The sequence below is a fragment of the Anarrhichthys ocellatus genome, unplaced genomic scaffold (genome assembly GCF_004355925.1).
Source record: "Anarrhichthys ocellatus isolate YVR2014 unplaced genomic scaffold, GSC_Weel_1.0 scaffold146, whole genome shotgun sequence".
NCBI classification, from domain to species: Eukaryota; Metazoa; Chordata; class Actinopteri; order Perciformes; family Anarhichadidae; genus Anarrhichthys; species Anarrhichthys ocellatus.
This window is the reverse complement of record NW_022280176.1, coordinates 68209-86249: the sequence shown is the minus strand read 5'-3', so window position 1 is coordinate 86249 and position 18041 is coordinate 68209. Positions and strand designations below refer to the sequence as shown.

Below are 18041 nucleotides of genomic sequence, written 5' to 3'. Positions count from 1 at the left end.
CGAGCACCAGCTGTGCCATTCATCTCACCTGGCACTGCTCTTATGAGCTACCTCTCTGAATGCCTACCATGCTCAACCTCCTCAGCCTTATTTCTATATCTGCAAGTCACAAGTCATTGGTGTTGGTCTCAAAGAGAAGAAGAAGAGTGATGAAGTGAAGTCAATCAGACCCATGATTCAAGTCAAATTATATGACTCAAGTTGACTGTTTGCGGCGTCCGAACAATTGAGTACAATCAGGCTGTTCATCCTCGTGACGTCCTCAATCTAAACAGGAACTCAATGTGCTTTGTCATAATTGACGCTGCACAAAAGTAATCACACTGAGGGGATCCAAAGGGTCCCTGTGGGTCACACAGACGAGAAATCCTCTGTGGGTAATCTACAACATATCAGCTGTTACTGTAACCTATGTGTGTATGCGCTGAAGTGCAATTTAGCCAATGTAGCTTAACACTGCTTTTAAAGGCTGAAGATCGATGCAGTTAATGAATGAAGACATTTTTTAGTGCGAGTCACAAGAGCAAAGGTGAAACCATTTTCTGAGTCATTTTTCTCTTTGAAAAGAAGCCGTGCAAGAGTCCAATCTTTGTGTGTGTGTTGAGGTTTGAGTGAGAAGGTGCAGACACTGCTGGTGCTGGGTGGCCTGGTGAACAGGCTACTCAGGATATCTTTCTTCCTCCATCTCCTCTTTATTTCTCTCTCTGTCTCTCTCTCTCTCTCTCCGTGTGCCTGTTGTTGATCCGACGGTTGTTACTTCCTTCATGCAGGACGCTACTTTTTGACATGTCTCCACGAGACGACTCGCTACGCTCTGCATGTGGTATGTAAGTCTATGTGTGCATACGAGTGGGTGTGAACATGTGTGTTTTGGTTAAGGCTAGCAACGAGTGTTATCTGACCGGCAATATCACATAGTAGTAATCATTTATTACTCCCGATGTTAAAGTTGGCTCACACTCTACCATTTCCTGTCTCCTTACTCTATGACTTTATTCATTTATACTTTTCTGTTTGTCCTCCTTTTCTCTATCTTGCTATCTTGTGTTGTTTCCAGTCTTTCGCACCCAATTTGGACGCCGTAGCGGTGGAGGATCTTCAATGTTTATAAAAGAAATATCTGTGGAGCAGAGCGCTGCCCCTGGGGTGGTACAATACACGATGGTTATCTGGACCACACCAGGAGAGGCCTGTTTACGAAAGAACTACTGTACTTGATGGCGCTGCACTGTCTCACTTTCTCTGTTTGGACATGAATGGAAAGGAGAGGAATCGACCGATTGTAAACACAGGAGCTTCAATGCCCCCACCCCCCTCATGCTCTCCCTATTCACATCTCACTCTCTGTTTTATACTACTTTCCACTCGAACCGCTTGTTTGGTGGCTGTGATGAAGTTCAATGAAAGTGGTTGCTACAGTGTTTACACGTGAGATGGCGGATGCTGCAGATGATGTGGTATCATTTTACGTGATTTCTTTTCTTTGCTCACTCCATTAATAACCTTCACTCAGACATCAACAATCATGGTTACCTCTGTGTAATTGTGTTTCCATCCTCCTGTTTTTATGCATATTTTCAATTAATAAAAAAGGAGTGGAAAGTTGTCCAAATATTGGGAAATGTAGATGTATTGATAAAAACTAAATGAGACAAAGTGAAATGGAAAGGGACTTAGTGAATAAACTACGACTGACATCAACGATGGGACTTATCTAATCCTAGTATCAGAAGTGGATGTAAAGTTTTTTGGACAATTTTTCTGGAAGTTATTGTTAATAAGCAGAGAGATGACAGGAAATGAGTGGAGAAAGGATATGACATGCAACAAAGGTCCTGAACAGAAATGAAGGTTTGCAGCGAGTAAATGTCACTTTTACAGAAGCATATAAAGTGTCACTGTCAACATCAAGGACTGTTACAATAATACTCCCGATAATACTCGCCGTTTTCTTAAAGTAACTTCAAGGAGATTTTAACTGGTTATGAAAAAGTCACACTTTTTTTTGTTGGTAAGCACATTGTATGGTAAGTTTTACAGTGAGTAGTGAAATAGGGCAGGAAGACATTTTTCACTCGGGAATGTTATTTCGGACTTTATATTTTGTGGTTATGGCCGATAACTGGGACAAGATCAGCAAACAACAAGAGTGGACGACAGAACAACAAAAGAAAAGCTGATAGGGACAGTGATAGAGCAAGACAAGAGCCCACCTTGGTCGGTCATTCAACAGATTTGAAAGGATTCAAAACCAGTCCTGAATCAATCTTCCTCCTAGACTGGAATGTATTTTTGTCTATTTTATTCATGAAATAACATTGCGGGACGTGGTTTAACAGCAATATTTTGATTTACGTTGGTGGCCCAATCACAGTTTATTTTGTTTCACCATCTACAGTTATTAATCTTACACAGCCTTACAGAAGAAGTAAGAAAACAATGACACTTACATGACTTATCCACATCAATGCACGGCTACAGTGTCACTGCCCTCTATTCCCACCTCATAGCTAACTTCCCCGTGCCGCATCGTACGTGTGGTGGTCATGGCCTTACGAGACAGCTGGGTCACCTCTCACACGCACACTATTCCCCGCTTACTTGAACAGTATCTCCCACTTCTTCATCGTTCATTTCAAGCACAAACTCACTAAGTCACACACAAATCCCTTTCACTTGAAATACAGTCTCACCTTTGTGTTGCTGCAGCAAAGATCTGGCAGTTTTTGGGGTTCTCATTAAAGCTCATTATATTCATATTTAGCATTATTAGCCCGGTCAGCAGAGAGGGATTAGAGACAGGGAGAGGGTGCTGGAACGGTCAAGTCTGTTTTGCGACGCGGTCCAAGACAAGCTGGGAAGTTCCCCTGCTGATTTCTTACCTGCTACCAATTTGAAGCTGAACTTGAGTACACGCAAATGTCTAGACATCGACATTAAAAACACATATTCCACCTCTGTCCAAACATATGCACGCCAAACGCATGCTCCATCACACACGGAGAGAGCCAACGTGTTGGCGAGCGTTAATGTGGGCATTAACGGGCATCAAGTACAGCTCCAAACACCAGGCTCATATGCAAAGATGAATATTCAAACATGACCTCATTCACACGCACACAAAGTTCATCAGCAGCTGCAAGATATGACAGCATGAACTATTATCATCTGTTGGGCAGAGTGAACGGAAATCAAATTTCCTGTGTTGTACTTTTTCAGTGACTCACTCACACCACATCAACCAGCAGGCGATGTTAATATGCGTGGCGTGGTTGGTGGTCAGTCTGTCCAGCAGACATCAGCTGTTGATTTTCTCACTGAATGTTAGTATGGGCATTTGCGTGCGAGTTTGTGTTTCCCTCTGAAACCATCTGTATCTGCGTTCCTTGTTATCTTTGCCTGCATGGCTTTGTGTTTGCAAATGCAGAGTAGATACAAAGGAGGATTCAAAGTTATGGGGTTTGTACATGAGCTTGTATTAGTGTTTTAGGGTAATCTGGGGACACTATGTGGGAGCGCCGTCACTCTTGGACAATACAGTTGTTTCCATTTTGTGGGTGGATGCTGATGAAGGGGATTATGTGATGGAGACACTGAGGAATCAATTCAGCCTCTTATGGGTTTAGATGTTTTGTATTTATTACACTCTGGAGGAAATAAAGCAGAGCCAATCACCCCGTTGGAATATCTGAGTATGTGGCATCCTGTGTTTCTGCTCCCACAGAACAGGTGTCCGTCCCACAGGAAAGTGGGCTAAATCCTGTGCACCTGTGTCCTTATGAAGCAAAGGAATTTCTCCTCGGCATAATCCTCTTGACGATTTTCAGCCCCTTGCTAAATAACTCCTCCTTTTTTCCCCTCTTTCTCTCCCCCCCCCCCCCTTTCCTCCATCTCTCCTCCCACTTCACCAACACCCCCTCCTCCTTTTATTTCTCCCCCTCTTATCTTGTTCTTTCTCTTGTCTCTTATTTTCTTTTCCTCCATCTCTCCTTTTCTTCTCTGTATCCAGGGAATAGCCTCTGTTCTGCAGCGCAGGTCTGACAACGAGGAGTACGTGGAGGTCGGGCGCCTGGGACCCTCTGACTACTTTGGTGAGTGGCTCTGGGCCGATGAACAAGAAGTCAGTTTTATAGTATCTGAGTGCATTAGAATTACACATTGAGGACATTGAGGCTGAAGTCTAATTTGTTTCAAATGCTTCCTGCCACAACATTAATTGTCATCCGTGCACAGATCATACATATTAAGACATTGTTTTACAGCTCAAAACAATAGTTTGCCACGTCTCCTTCTTCCTCCAGGTGAAATCGCCCTGCTGTTGAACCGTCCCAGGGCAGCCACCGTAGTCGCTCGCGGTCCGCTCAAGTGTGTGAAGCTGGACCGGCCCCGCTTTGAGCGCGTGCTGGGGCCGTGCTCAGAGATCCTCAAGAGGAACATCCAGAGATACAACAGCTTCATCTCCCTTACTGTGTGACATGTCGGCCCCTCTGGGCCCCCCACCAGCAGGGGTGGGCAGCATCAGCATCAGAGTTTAGGTGCGTGGGTGGGAATAGGTGAGGATGCGGGGTGAAGGACATGGGTTTTACATCCACAACTACAGGGCGCTCATTTTCTGCCTTTTTTCCATTTCTTTCGCTATTCTTTTTTCTTCCGATCTTGTGCACTTTGACCTGTGCTGTCACGTAGCTTTATGTCAAAACCAACACGCAGGAGTGTAAAAATCAGAACGAGGACAGAGATAATATAACTCATTAAATACTGTAAATGAATCATATATATACAGGGCGGCAACTGTATGTGATGCATGCTTCTAGACTGACCAAGAACGGCATTTGCACTTTCATGAATCTATGGAAGGTACGGATGAATTCAGGAAATAAGAAGGATGTAAAGTCATGTTTACGTACAGCGGGAGGAAGTGAATACACGTTTATTTTTGGCGCCGGCTGTTGTTTGCCTTTTTTTTCACTTCTGGGTGTGCGTGGTGTCATTTCTAGGTCAAATCAGACCCGCACTACACAGACCCCTGTTCCCCTAAAACGCAGCTGTACAGGTTGAAAGAAAAGTAAATACTCCGCCGTTTCATTTTGAACGCTTCTTAAGTGTGCTTTTACTGCTATTATCAGTTGGGGGTTTGTTAAAGGCAGTGGGATGCTGAGTTAAGATTTTAATATTATGTCAGCCAAATTAACGAACAAATCTGTTTTTTCTCAAGAAACCGTCTCTGTCCCATTAGTTGCAGGATTCCAAAGGAGCAGTGGTGTTATCAGTCCAGTCCGCACACACACAAAGAGAGTCTGAAACACGCTGACATGAAACACTCAACCATACTGTATATGCTTACACTGTCTCAGGACAATTTCAATCTTCAACACAAACACACACGTCTTTTCTGGCGCTTTTGATTTTGTTCTCTGTCATATTGCTAGATGAAAGCTTTTGCACCACTTTAGAGTTTGTAACGTTGGGTCAATACAGATGTTTGATTTAGCTGTTTTTTTGAAATATGACTTATATGTTTATGAATATATATAAAAAACAGAAGTAAAAAAACTTGTGTTGAAGTACTTGTGTTGCTTTCCTTTGATCTACTGTATTTTGTCAAACTTGCACAACTGACCCAGCGACTGATGTTGTATAAAATGGGACCTGAAAAGAATCTCTCTCTCTCTCTCTCTCTCTCTCTCTCTCTCTCTCTCTCTCTCTCTCTCTCTCTCTCTCTCTGTGTATGTCTTTCTTTCAACTATCCAACTATCTTGAGCAAATAAAGATAAGCTTCTGAAATCCTCTTGATTTAAGTCATTATTTTCTCTTGATCAGCTCCTCCTGTGAATGTGACTCTTTCACATTTTTATCCCAACTTCTGGCATCCTCTCCTCCTCTCCTGACTGGACTTAGTTCTCTCTCTTTCCCTTTATCTCATCTCATGCCCACACCCGATATCCTCTACACATTATATCGCTATTAATCTCCCTTGTCTTTTCTCCAAAGCCCAAACTGTCCTCTTCAATCTCCCTTTTCACATTTTCATCCTACAGGTACCTCCTCTCCATCCTGGCCTGCCTCTTCTCTGTCTGGCTCCGTCCACTCCTCTCTGCTCTCCATCCTTCTTACATTAAGCCAAGTGTCAGTCATCCGTCAGTCTGAGCTGATAGAGTTCCTCCCAACCAGTTAACACCACAGTGGACTAAAGCCTCTACAGCTTTGACACATTCCTCTTCATCTTAATGCCCACTAAATCAACTAAGGAATGTGCCTCCAACTCGCCAACATTCAGTTTAGTCCCCTCCTCCCCTCATATACACACACACACATGCACTTCATCGCTTTGACAGTACACACACAAACACGCAAGTATTGCTCCTCCATCTTCAAGGATTTGGGGTGGAAAACGTGTCCACTCATGGCGGTTAACCATGACTATTTTATCAAAACATGATTTATCCACATGCATGTCATGCATGACTCCTCTTTCTCTCTCATGGACATGCTTACGCTGTCTGTCGTCACTTATTTTCAGACATCGATAACATTTTAACACTGCTGACTAACAGGAATTAACATTTCACTCCTCTGTCAATCTGACGACCTTTGAAGAGGATGCAGCTGATGTTTTCAATCATCCTAACTTGAGAAACAGAAGGTCATTCTAGATACCCAAAGGGAGGATGGATGATTATTAAGTCAAACTACTATTTCCAAACTTTCTGAACTTTCAGAATTGTCCCCCAAAAGGGGCTTTGAATGCAATCGTAACAGGTACTGAGTCAACAGAGCCATCTCAATGGCTACCAAGCTTCAAAAGCAGACCTTGAGCTGGGATTTTGTCAACCAACCACCATGTTCTTCTCTCCTAAAGAAAGCCTATTTGATATAACTGGTATCATCAGAATGAAAACTCAAACTGAGCTGACCTGTGTGTGTGTGTGTGTGTGTGTGTGTGTGTCCAGAGCACCTGATTAGACAGGGCCATTACTGTGCCATCCTGGGTGGGCCAGTTGAGGACAAAACCTGGCACTGTCGCATGAGCAGTAAGATGAAGCCTTGATACCATGGCACTGTGCCAGTGTTCAAAAAAGAGAGCACAAGTAAACACACACTCTCACACACTCTTTTACCAACTTTTAATTTAGGTCACTCAGTTCTGTGTTTGGGTCCTTTATGCATTCATGGCTTAATAATCCGTCATACGGCTCCTGCAGGTCCCACTGTGCCAAAAACATTTCGCCAGCTGAGCTGACATCAGTTCAGGTAATCGCACTTTCACTAAGAAAACAAAATGATCACCGGGCTATAGGAGCTCAGCCATCAACACTCAGAGGTCAACAACAGCCAAGTAAAAACACCTTTTTCAATGTAGTAACTGAGAAAATGTCTGAAAAGTTTAAGCTTCTCAGTTGTATTCAGTTTTACATGTAGCACTGCAAAAATGTTGCTTGGAGATCCAATGTTGTGGCTGATATATGACGTCCATACATTTTTGTTAAATGTCCAAAGTTGGTTTGCTTTTCATATATAATCGCGTAAAAAAATATATTTTTCAGTATAAGGAAATATTACAAGAACTGCCTCCTTATTTTCTCTAAAGACGAAAGTTCTTTGGGTGATGCATTTTCAGTTTTTAAATCTATTGTCTTTTTGACGTTTTGTTTTTTAAGTCTGATTATGAACAGGCTCGAGGCTGAATTAATAACAGTATTGTTGATCATATATAGTATAAAGTGGTAAAGACATCTTGAGAGCCTCAAGGTTTTCGCTCTGTACCTCTCTTCACTCTAATTCAGTGCAAAACAGAAGCAGAGAGGAGGGAAGCAACATAGCAGGGAGGATGAATAACCTCAACTGCACCACCGTCTCCTCGAACCCCTCCATCCTTTTTTTCCCAGCTGCTGCACCTTGGCTCTCTATCAACTTCCAGCTACTCCCACAGCGGAGTCTATTTGGTGCGAGACTCCTGTGCATTTGTTGTCCAAACAAACAAGACGGCCAGACTCGGTGAGTTGGTGGGGAGGAATAGAAGGAGACAGAAAGCATGCAGAGGATAAAGATGATGATCATGCAGGAGGAGGAAGAGGAATGCTGTGCCAAATTCATTGACCTCTAACATGCTCTCCTTTGGGTTTTAAGTGCACCCCTGAGTGGTGTGAAGTCCACTGAGAACCAGTCAAATATTTTAAAGAATTTATTTCCAGCATGGGAACGTTTTGCCTCCTCATTTACAGGATGGCTTCCTTTGTGGATCCCTCCGAAGGTTTATATAAAGATTGCCAAACATTTACAAGATAAGATGGCTGGGAGTGATTTGGTATGTTTGTGTGTGTGTCTGTGTGTGTGTGCATGTGTATTTGTTGCATCCTATAACAAGACACAGTCACCCATGATCTCATGAGAGGATGTTTTATTTGGTGCTGCATATTTAGATCTGGCACAGTGAGTGTAGCCCCCGGGCGTGCAACCCTCACCCCCTCTCTTTCTCTTTCTCCCTGATTCTCTCTCTTTTGTCCTCTCCTCCTGCTCTCTGTGTAGCTGCCATCTCTGCTGCTTTCTATCCCTTGTCTGGGGAGATCCTGGCTAATTAAAATGCCTGCCAACACAAGGCTACAACCTCCATTGATTCTCCCTGCCTTCTCCCTCCTCCATGATCCCCACACCCTGGTGGAAAAAAAAATCAACCCCCAACCGCCTGCTAATGACCAAAGCCTTTGATACGCAGCTCTTTTCTCGTCTTTTCTTGATATATTGGGTGTGGCAACCTGACTGTTCCAGAGTTCAGCCTGGCTGGGTCGAAGCTCTCGGTCCAGGGGCATCTCATCTCTGCCTGGTCCCCAATTCTGCTGCTCTGATTCTCAGCTCTAATCGTGACCTTCTCGGGTCAAAGGTTACCATCTAGGCCTGGCCACAGGTGATTGAGCAATAGTGAGGCTGATGGGATTGAAAGGTTAGGGAGGCGAGGGGGTGTCGGGCCGAGGTCAGGGGGAGAAAGAGAGTCAAAAATTGGGTCAGGAGATCATCACAAGGTCCGGCTCATTTAAACAGCAGCCCATTTGGTCAATTATGGTTTTACTAGAGCAAAACAAGAAAAAGACCAAGAAAAAAATAACATTCTTGGACGGTTCGAAAAAAGTATCAAAATCCCTGACGAAAAACCAGAGCTACAGTTTGGTTTATTCCAGAAATTCTTCTTCAAAACCTGGCTTCTACATCACCCACAATGCAACTTTACCGCCAACAGTTTGCTGAGAGATTGGGTTTTGTGTTAGTCTCAGTTAGAGATGAGGAGCGGGCTGCAGATGTCTGGTAAACTCACTTGATTTTGTACTGCTCTCTTTGGAGCCATCCTTGGGCAAGACACTCAACCCCAAACCATAGACTGTGCCTGCGGTGTATGAATGGGTATGAATGATTAAATAGTCCCGATGGGCAGGTGGCACCTTGCATGGTAGTGTAAAATCCAAGAGTGACTTAATTCTCTGCTCAGTTAGACATTACACCACTATGTCTTTACATAGCAAATATTTGTTTGATGCTAATGCTCTGAATATAAAATGTAGCACCTTTAACAAGGCAATCATCTTTCTAGTAAATGAGCCAATTCTAAGTAGTTGAAATGATTGTCCCACTTCCTGCTGCTGTCTTTAAAGGCAGTTTGGACACGTCCGACTTCCTCAGAGAAAAGTAAGAAGAAAGAGAGAAAGCAACAACGAGGGGAAGAGATACCATCTATTTGTTTTTCTGCTTTTATTTCCCAAGCTTGTTATCGTTCCTCATTTCCTGCTGGACGACAAGTAAATAATTCACATATATACACATGTACCGACACTGAGCCCGGGCCTCCCTGAGTCGCCTAGATTTTGGCCTCGGTTTCAAAGCAATTCCAGCTAACGGAGCCTCGGTGACTCGCCTCCAAACTATGTGTAGAAAAAACAAACAATAAACCGAAATGTTCTCCTAATATTCTGCATGCTCGAGGGGAAAAGAATGGGTCAGTAGGACTTTTCTGAGTGAGATATTCCATCTTGCACATGACTCTGCAATCTCCTGCCCACATTGATTCCTACCCGGCACAATCCATCTCTTCTCTTCGACTCTGACTTCACTCCCTGGGGAGGCAGCTCGGCAATTGTCTCAATTGTTCCTTTTTTTTTCAGTGCCTCCTACTCTCTAAGGAATCGTTAGGGTTTTGAGTGCAGATCATAAAAGTAGTTTTCACTCTGTTCTAATCACATTAGGAAGATGAAGGAATGTAATGAGTGAAAATTCCCTGTTGGGGAAATGGTCTCAAATAATGTTAATCGATATTTGGCCTTTGAGACATTTCAGATTCATTATTTGCTCCCGATTTTTAAAGCATCTCATGTTTAAGAATCAATTGTCAGCTTTTGAGATGTGATGCTCCACTTTGTGTATTGACATACTTTAATATCTGGATAACATTTGGCATCTTTCCCAAGAATTACCAAGTTGTTGGACTCTATTTGATGAGAGTGCATCACTAAATAACTAACCTCACGTCCCAGAGGATTCACCTCATCCCCCAAAACACAGCCACCCTCTGCAGGTGTGCAAAGTCACAAGGCAAAGGCTGTCAAGTGTCCTCTGATTTTCAGGCCACCCTCGACAACCACAACCCTCCAGCCCCTCCTGAAGGACCCCCAAATCCATTCAATATCCCAGCTGCACCCTGAGCAATGCCCTTGGGCTGAGGCAGCGACTGGGGAGCAGAGCCACAGGGGTGACCCGGCTCTCCCTAAACCTTGCAGGAATGTGTGGATTTGAGTGAGTGCTGTAACCAGAGAGCACTCTCTCCCATCTTTAAGCCCATAATGGAGCCACTTCCTGTTGATAATCAGTTTGTTGTGATCTCTCTCTGCCTTGGGATTTTGACACTTCATCTTGAGTCCTGGGAGGAGGAAGAGGAGGAGGAGGAAGAGAGGTGTTATTATGGTTCTGGTCTGTGTACCATAATGACAGTATGGGCTGGCATCAAAGGCTTGGGGACCAAAACAAGTTACTTCTCCAATTTGAGTCTATCCTACAACAAACTTTTGTGTATGTACATATGCACACACACACGTGCATGCATGCACACGTGGCTCAATGTGCCATTCACTGGACAGATTGCTTGCAAACAAGTAAGGGGCTCTTGGGGCTTCCTTGAGGGCCAGCAGATTGGGATGTGAGCCATGGGGAGGTCTCCAGTTAAATTCTGGCACGGTCATTTTCCCTTTTTTCTTGTTACTTTCTACTCTTGACTGTCATATAAAGGCAAGACCACCAGGAGATAAAATAATGGGGGTCTTGCTAAATCCATGCTGTCTTCTTATTTTCCCCCTCTCTTTTTCTCTCTTTCTCACTCTCTCTCACTCGCTAACAAACATCCCTCAGTGTATGATCTGGTACTGCTTTTATGGCCTCCAATAATAACAACAACAGCAATAAAGGAGCCAAAAACCTGCTTTAACTAATTTTTAAAAGCGTCTATAGTGTTTCTTCCAGAGGAGCGACCTGGCAGCTCGTTGTGGTAGGGGGGCTCACATTAAACACTGTTAATCGTTACCACGGTGCGTGCGAAATAGCATCACGGTACGCCCATAAACAAGGTAGGGCTTCTCTCCTGGAGGTTAAGTGCTTTGCTCAGTTAGGTAGGGTTGCTATGGAAATGGTGCTGTTTTGAGGGAAATCTTAAACTCAATTCAGGGCCCTGCTCCATGTCATAGCACACCTCAAGCCATATTGGGCCCTGGGGCTGGTAGGCAAAACATTGAGTAACCAGGTGCACCAAAGTGGATTCTCTAACTGGTCGTAATCATCCTTTAATCCAGGGGTTTACTTTTAGTGGTATCTTTTCCTTTAAACCCTTGCAACCCTTCCTAGTCTCCTCACTCCTTCCCACCACCTCCTTCCATCCAAGTCTTTCCTCTTCATCTCTGTCACGGATATCTAACGTCACTCAAGTCAAGCAGAAATCTCCCTTTAATCCCCCTGATACAGAACCCTGCCCCCTCCTACATGCACATCACCACCATCGTCATCACGACCACCACTAGTTCCCCCATCTCATAGTCCCTAAACCGTGAGCGTGGCGGCCCATATAGCTAGTGAAAGACAAGAGGAGAAGGAAGGGTAAATAACGAAGTGAAAGCCCCATCTGACATGCCAATTGGTGTAATTATGGGTTTATAGGCCCCTAATACATTTCTGAGGACAGCTTTGTGTGCCCCCTCTGAGAGCTGAGCTTGTCTGTCATGTCATAAAGGCAACTTGTCTTTGGACCTGTGAGTGATCGATTTTGCTTAAGATATGTTTTATAATTACTTTTCATGAAAGGCTCTCACATGGAACCCACATCTACTTTGTCACTCTTGATATTAGTTTCTTGCTATTTGTTTGGATGACTTTTCTCTGCTAGTCAAAGCCATTTCTTTCCGCTTACCATTGATGCATAATCCTCTAAACTCTCATATGTTTATTATGAGTATGTCCCTGTATATGTTTCATTCTTTAATGTACTCATTACTGGGCCAGATTTATGTAAGGCAATACCAGTCAACTATTTTCCCATTGGCACCAGCAGAAAGTGTACATTTGTGTCACTTTAATGTCTGGGCTCTACACATAGACCTTGAATTTTCCTCCATCCCCTTGGGACCACAGTGAGACAGGGCAGCTCTGTCTCCCCCTGTCCTTTCCACGTCCTCCTGTTTTCCGCCTTTGATGTTCCCCTGCCAAGAGTCTGATTTGTGGGTTAGCCGTGTGCTCCCCTCCCAGCCCCGAGCCCGCAGAACATGGGGACGCAGTAGGAGTTCCCAGTGTTTTGGGGAAGTTGGAGTGGAGAAAGGAAGGGGGGAGGTTGGGTCAGACCACCACAGAGCCGGGGAGACCCCTGTCTTCCTCCTCGCCGGTTCCCACCGCTCCCAACACGGCACACACATGTTGAAAAGGTCAGGTCTTGATAGACAACAGAGCACCGGCAATTACGCTGTTATTTCTCAGTGGCTGGAAGTCCCCCGTTTTCTGTGTGAGTGTGTGTGTGCAGAAAGAGAGTGTTTTTTTGTTCATAGAGAATAAAGAGGCAGTGTTTTAAGGGGAAAAGGAGCCTTGTACAGGGGGAACTGCATGTAAGGACTTGTGCCCGAAATGCTTCATGTCTGTCTGTCCATTTGTGGAAATTGGAGAATGCACATGAGAGAGTGCAGGTGTGTCAGTGTTAGTGCATATGTCTCTCTGTAGATTCCCACATATAGAATGCGTGTGTAGGTTTGTTCATACCTGAGCCGCAAGACCGATTTGTTTTTTTTAAATGGGATTTCCATTCAACACCTGGAGCTGAGTCTTTTTGTTTGCTGCACACACTGTGCACTGTGCACACTGACCTAAATGACGGGGTCTGACCAAGAACTGGATGCTGAGGTTGCAAGGGCCGTGCAAAAACACACACGTACAAACACACACTCGGACTTCTTCCAGCGTCTTCCCAGTATTTTCTCTCTTCGGTGAAATTTCTCCTTCACACCGAACACCTATTTCTAGCTCTCTAAGGATGGCTTTCATGGAGGAGTGCAGAGGGAAAAAAGTCAAGGCATAGTTATGACAAGAGCAGACCACAGTTTGACAGATCTGGAGATCACACGGAGAGGATGCCGCGGTCCCTTAACAACCGAAGAGTGCTGCTGTAATGTATAATGTGTTGCAGCTGGAAGTTTGCCGTGCATACCTTGTACCACCAGCTTTTTGCATTTATGAGCGCATGTGGTGTAATTTTTGATCCCAGAGGTGGACTCAACTTATGAAAGAGCAGTTTGGGCATTGTGCCCCCTGAATGCCTGCACACCTATAGTGCCTGAAAGGAAAAGGGGTCCTGAGGGGTGCTGGGAGGCCCCACAGAGCACTTCATTCAGGTTGCTATGCATGTTAGAGAGATGAAGGCCTCTAAATGGCTGCTAGTAATTGTCCCTTTAAAAGAGCAGCTGCGTGCAGTAGTAAGCTGCTGTACTTGGCGTCCCTTCGCTGCTTAATATTCAGGTGAACAAGCAGTAAAAGTGTGTGTGTGTGTTTGAGTCTTTCTCCGCGTGAATGTGTCCAGGCTGCTTGTTTATGCGTGTAGAGGTTGCCCTGGATATGCACTCTGCTCTGGATAATTTCCAAGTCCAATCTATATCGCTACCAGCCTCTGGAATGTACCTTTGCTCCTGGGAAATTTCACCTGAATTACTTACCCGTGTGTGTGTGTGTGTGTGTGTACATGAGTAACCAACCATAAATATTACCGCTGTTTCTAATGGGCCTATTACAAGACACGAGCTTGTGTCAAATGACACACAGCTCCGCACTAAAGACATGAACACACGACCCACTAATGGAATGAACTTCATAGACACTGATGAGCTAGTTAGGGCTTTAGTTAGTGAGGCGTAATTCTACCCTGAGGAGGAGGGAGGAGATCTGCAAAGGACCTGCTCCTTGTGCCCGTGACTCATGCATGCTCATGATATGGCTGGGTGGAGCCGGGGGAGACACCAGGTTAAAATCTGTGTTTGTTTCTCTGTTGCAAGGCAATCCACTCTGTGTTTGACATTATGAGGTGTCATAGAACGGGGATGCCCAGTGGAAAATAAATTTAGTTAAGGGCAATATAACAGTCGCAGGTATAATAACGTGATTATGTGGCTATCAGCATATTGAGTTTCTATTGTTAGCTCTGCAATCTTTTTATGGCTCCCCAGCACACTGAAGTGTGAGATTCCTTGCTTTCATTGCAGGGTCAGAGTTCAACCGTACTGGGATCAAGTTGAGATTGGGTTACGGATGAAAGTGTGTGTTATAACACTTACTGTACTGAGAAACCGGGTCTTTTACTTTGATTCAATAGGTGTCAGGGCTGTATCAAATAATACAAAAATATCACAGAAAAGAGCCATTTCTCAGGCACATTTAGGTACAGCAAGATACAGGGTATATTTTAGGAATTCATTTACTGGATCTGACTTCCCAGAGTCTTCTTTTGGTTAAGGATAATGATTAAATGCCTGTATCAATCTTGTTAAAGGTTGGACCAGGAATGATATTATTTACATATTATAATTATTTTTAACATTATTTATCCTAAAGGTCAGGTATGTTGTATTTTATAAGTCAATTTTATAGATCCATAATCATGTTTTACCTCCTTTCGTTCTAAGGTCTTCATTAAAAACCCTTCTTTTTTAGTTTATTCCAACTATAAAACTGACATGAAACTATGCTCAACCACAATTTACCCAAAAATAAAAACTGTCCCGGCTTAAAGATATTTGGGCAGACAAGGTCAAGACACCCTCACTACCCTCTTACCATGGAAATGGATGATAAGAACCGACAGACTAAGAGGCACACTCCGATCCCCCAAAGGCAGTGCAACTCATTTCCACCACATTCCGAGAAAATTCCCCCTTTTTTCCTACGCTTCTCTCACTGGGAACTATGTGTGGCCTTAGGGGGAAACGGGAGTCATCACCTAACTCGGATAACGTTCTCCCCGCAGCGTCTTTATGGTTAAATTTACTGTGCATCAGCGTCTATAAAACCATTTAACGGGGTTAATGTTGTTAGGTACACAGACCTCAGTTGCCAGTAAACATGTTGCCTAATAGTTCACACAGGAGAGAGAGAGAATGATTTTCGGGTGTTACTGTTTTCATTTCTTCTTCTCCCGCTAAAATGACAGTCCAATTATTAGTTTCTCTCTTTTGCTCATTTCAATTCCCCCATTTGTGTAAATGTTTGCTTTTATTTTAAGAATCTTTCCTCCACATCAAATCATCAAGACACAAACGATGCATCCTCGCCTGCAAGTTTTTCCTTTTACTCACTTCTTCACCTTACATAAAACAGTCACTCTATCCCACTGTGTGGCCCCGCTCTCTCATCTCTTCCTCTGACTCCCAGTCTCCCACTGTGATGCAAAGTGTAGACACATGATTCATGCATTTCAGTGAGGGTGCACATCCAGGTAGGGAGGCTGACCTGTGATGTAAGAATGACGATGATGTCATGATGAACCTGCCTGCCATCGCATCACATACTTTAATGCAGAACGAGGAATGAACGATAATTGCGGTGCAGTAAATTTACAAAAAGAGTCTTCAATAGGAACAGCGTGTCACGTAAATAGCTTTAGCAGAGGGACTTACTGTAAACATCTTGCAATCATTTTACAGCACTGGTCCTAAATTGAGCTTCACTGGCCTATTAAAATAGTTGCATTAATTACTCCTCCAGCTGCTGGAGCTCTTTCTCCATGCAGCGTCTCCAGCCACAGCGCCTTCAGGCTGGCCTCGTGCTATGTGATCCAGTTGAATGGACAAGGTGGAAGGCAGACCACCTGGTTGGCTGACCCTGCTGATTGTCACCTCTGGCTGATAATGTGCGTGCACGCTGTCTCTGTCTCTGCTCCTGTTGGTATGTCTCATTTATCAGGCCCTCGGGCTCTCCTCCCAGACCTCCCAGCACAGCACAGCCTCCAGCTTCCTCACGACAAGTTAAGACCAGTCTGTCGTTAACCTGCTGCTAACTAGTTGCTTCCTGTCTCCCAAAATCGCGCCCGAGGGCGTTAAATGCTCATCGTCTATGTCATCATCACATACATTCACAGACATGTTTATATATGTATTTGTGCTAAAGTGCTCAATGTCTGGGAATGACACATGAAAACGTTATTTTGCCTTCAACTCAAAGGCACAAAAAAAGAGCTTGTGTTACTATGAGTCACCACCGTCATCACTTTTATGACAATAATCATCATCTTTTACATTTTTGTTCACTTTGTCCATCTGATTACATCCTTAAAATCATCCTGAGTGATTTAATATGCATTTTAGTATTGACTTCCTCTGCCCAATTTGTTATCCAATTAAAGCTAATTAGGACAGACGTCTCATCCTCATCAGCATCCTCATCCTTTTTCTCTCAGTTCGTCCATAATTATTGGTCAGTTTTGCATCCTTTCAAATCAGTGATAATCAATATCAATTACATCCTGAATCTCTGAATGGGCTCTGTGCTGAAGGGAATACCCACACACATACACATACACACACACACACGCGCACACACACACACACACACACACACACACACACACACACATACGGGTTGAAGGGGGATGGGGACGTGGAGTCTTAAGTCATCCAACCAGCCAACCAGCTCCCCTCGCTGAATAGATGCACGATCACCGAAACGAGAGGGGAGGCGCAACGGGCACGGAGCTGCTGGCTCTCTATATCCAGCGGCTCAGAGGCGCTCTGACTCCATTCACTTCAGAGTCCCACACTGTCAAGGACCTGTGCAGACTGCTGCAAGACAGACTCTGGATAGCACAACACGGACAACTTTCTCCCTTGTGATTTTCCAAGAGGATCTGCTCGATTGGATTATATTCTTCCAGGACTATTAAATACTATCATAGAAAAACGTGCGTCTTGATTCTGGTTAATTCTAACAGCTGCGCTTTTTGTTTGTTCAGTGGACTGGGCTGAAGTTTGAAGCTGGTTTGTTAAAGGGTGAAGGACAAGTGCAATGCTCTTCAGACTTGTCTCTTAGGATTGTCCCACTTGCGCCTGAGGAGCTGTATGTCGAGCAGCCCGCACAGATCTTGTTCAAGAGGACGCAGTCCAATGTGAATAACAAGAGTCCAGCCTCTTCAGTTTTTTCACAGTTGCAAGCAAGTGCACGGAGTTTGACTGAGCCCGCCGAGCAGCTCGGATACCCCGGTTTCTCCCCCCGAGGGGATGGTTGTGGATCCTGTGGGGCCAGGAGCGATTCTGCGGCTCCTACAGAATAGCACCCTTTTCTCGTTCGGGGTTAAATCTGAATTAAAGGGAGATGAGAGCCGCACTTTGTTACTTCCTGCTGTGGACGACGTACCTGCTGCTGGCCACCTCTGAGGTAAAGTTATAGGACTCTGCAAATCCTGAGCAGTGAGGTGCCGGATAGACTGTGTCCCACTGGCCCCATGTCACACACACACACACACACACACACACACACACACACACACACACACA

At 44.4% G+C, this 18041-nt stretch overlaps 2 protein-coding genes across 5 annotated transcripts in view; both read left to right on the top strand.

The window, feature by feature from the left end:
* Nucleotides 1-5784, top strand: part of prkar1b (protein kinase, cAMP-dependent, regulatory, type I, beta) — a 57158-nt gene extending 51374 nt beyond the window's left edge. For both annotated transcript variants that reach the window (XM_031877724.1, XM_031877725.1), the window contains 2 exons: nt 4010-4091; nt 4302-5784. In XM_031877724.1, the coding sequence (XP_031733584.1) occupies nt 4010-4091; nt 4302-4474 (255 nt within the window). In that variant the 3' untranslated portion in view covers nt 4475-5784. The remainder of the gene's footprint in view (nt 1-4009; nt 4092-4301) is intronic.
* An 11470-nt stretch (nt 5785-17254) lies between these two features.
* pdgfab (platelet-derived growth factor alpha polypeptide b) overlaps nt 17255-18041 on the top strand; it is a 19892-nt gene continuing 19105 nt past the window's right edge. For 2 of the 3 annotated variants that reach the window (XR_004213887.1, XM_031877749.1), the window contains exon 1: nt 17255-17922. Coding sequence is in view for 2 of the 3 variants with exons in the window: in XM_031877749.1 (XP_031733609.1) it covers nt 17860-17922 (63 nt within the window). In the remaining variant the exon portion in view is untranslated. The remainder of the gene's footprint in view (nt 17923-18041) is intronic. The other variant, XM_031877750.1, reaches the window with a different exon arrangement.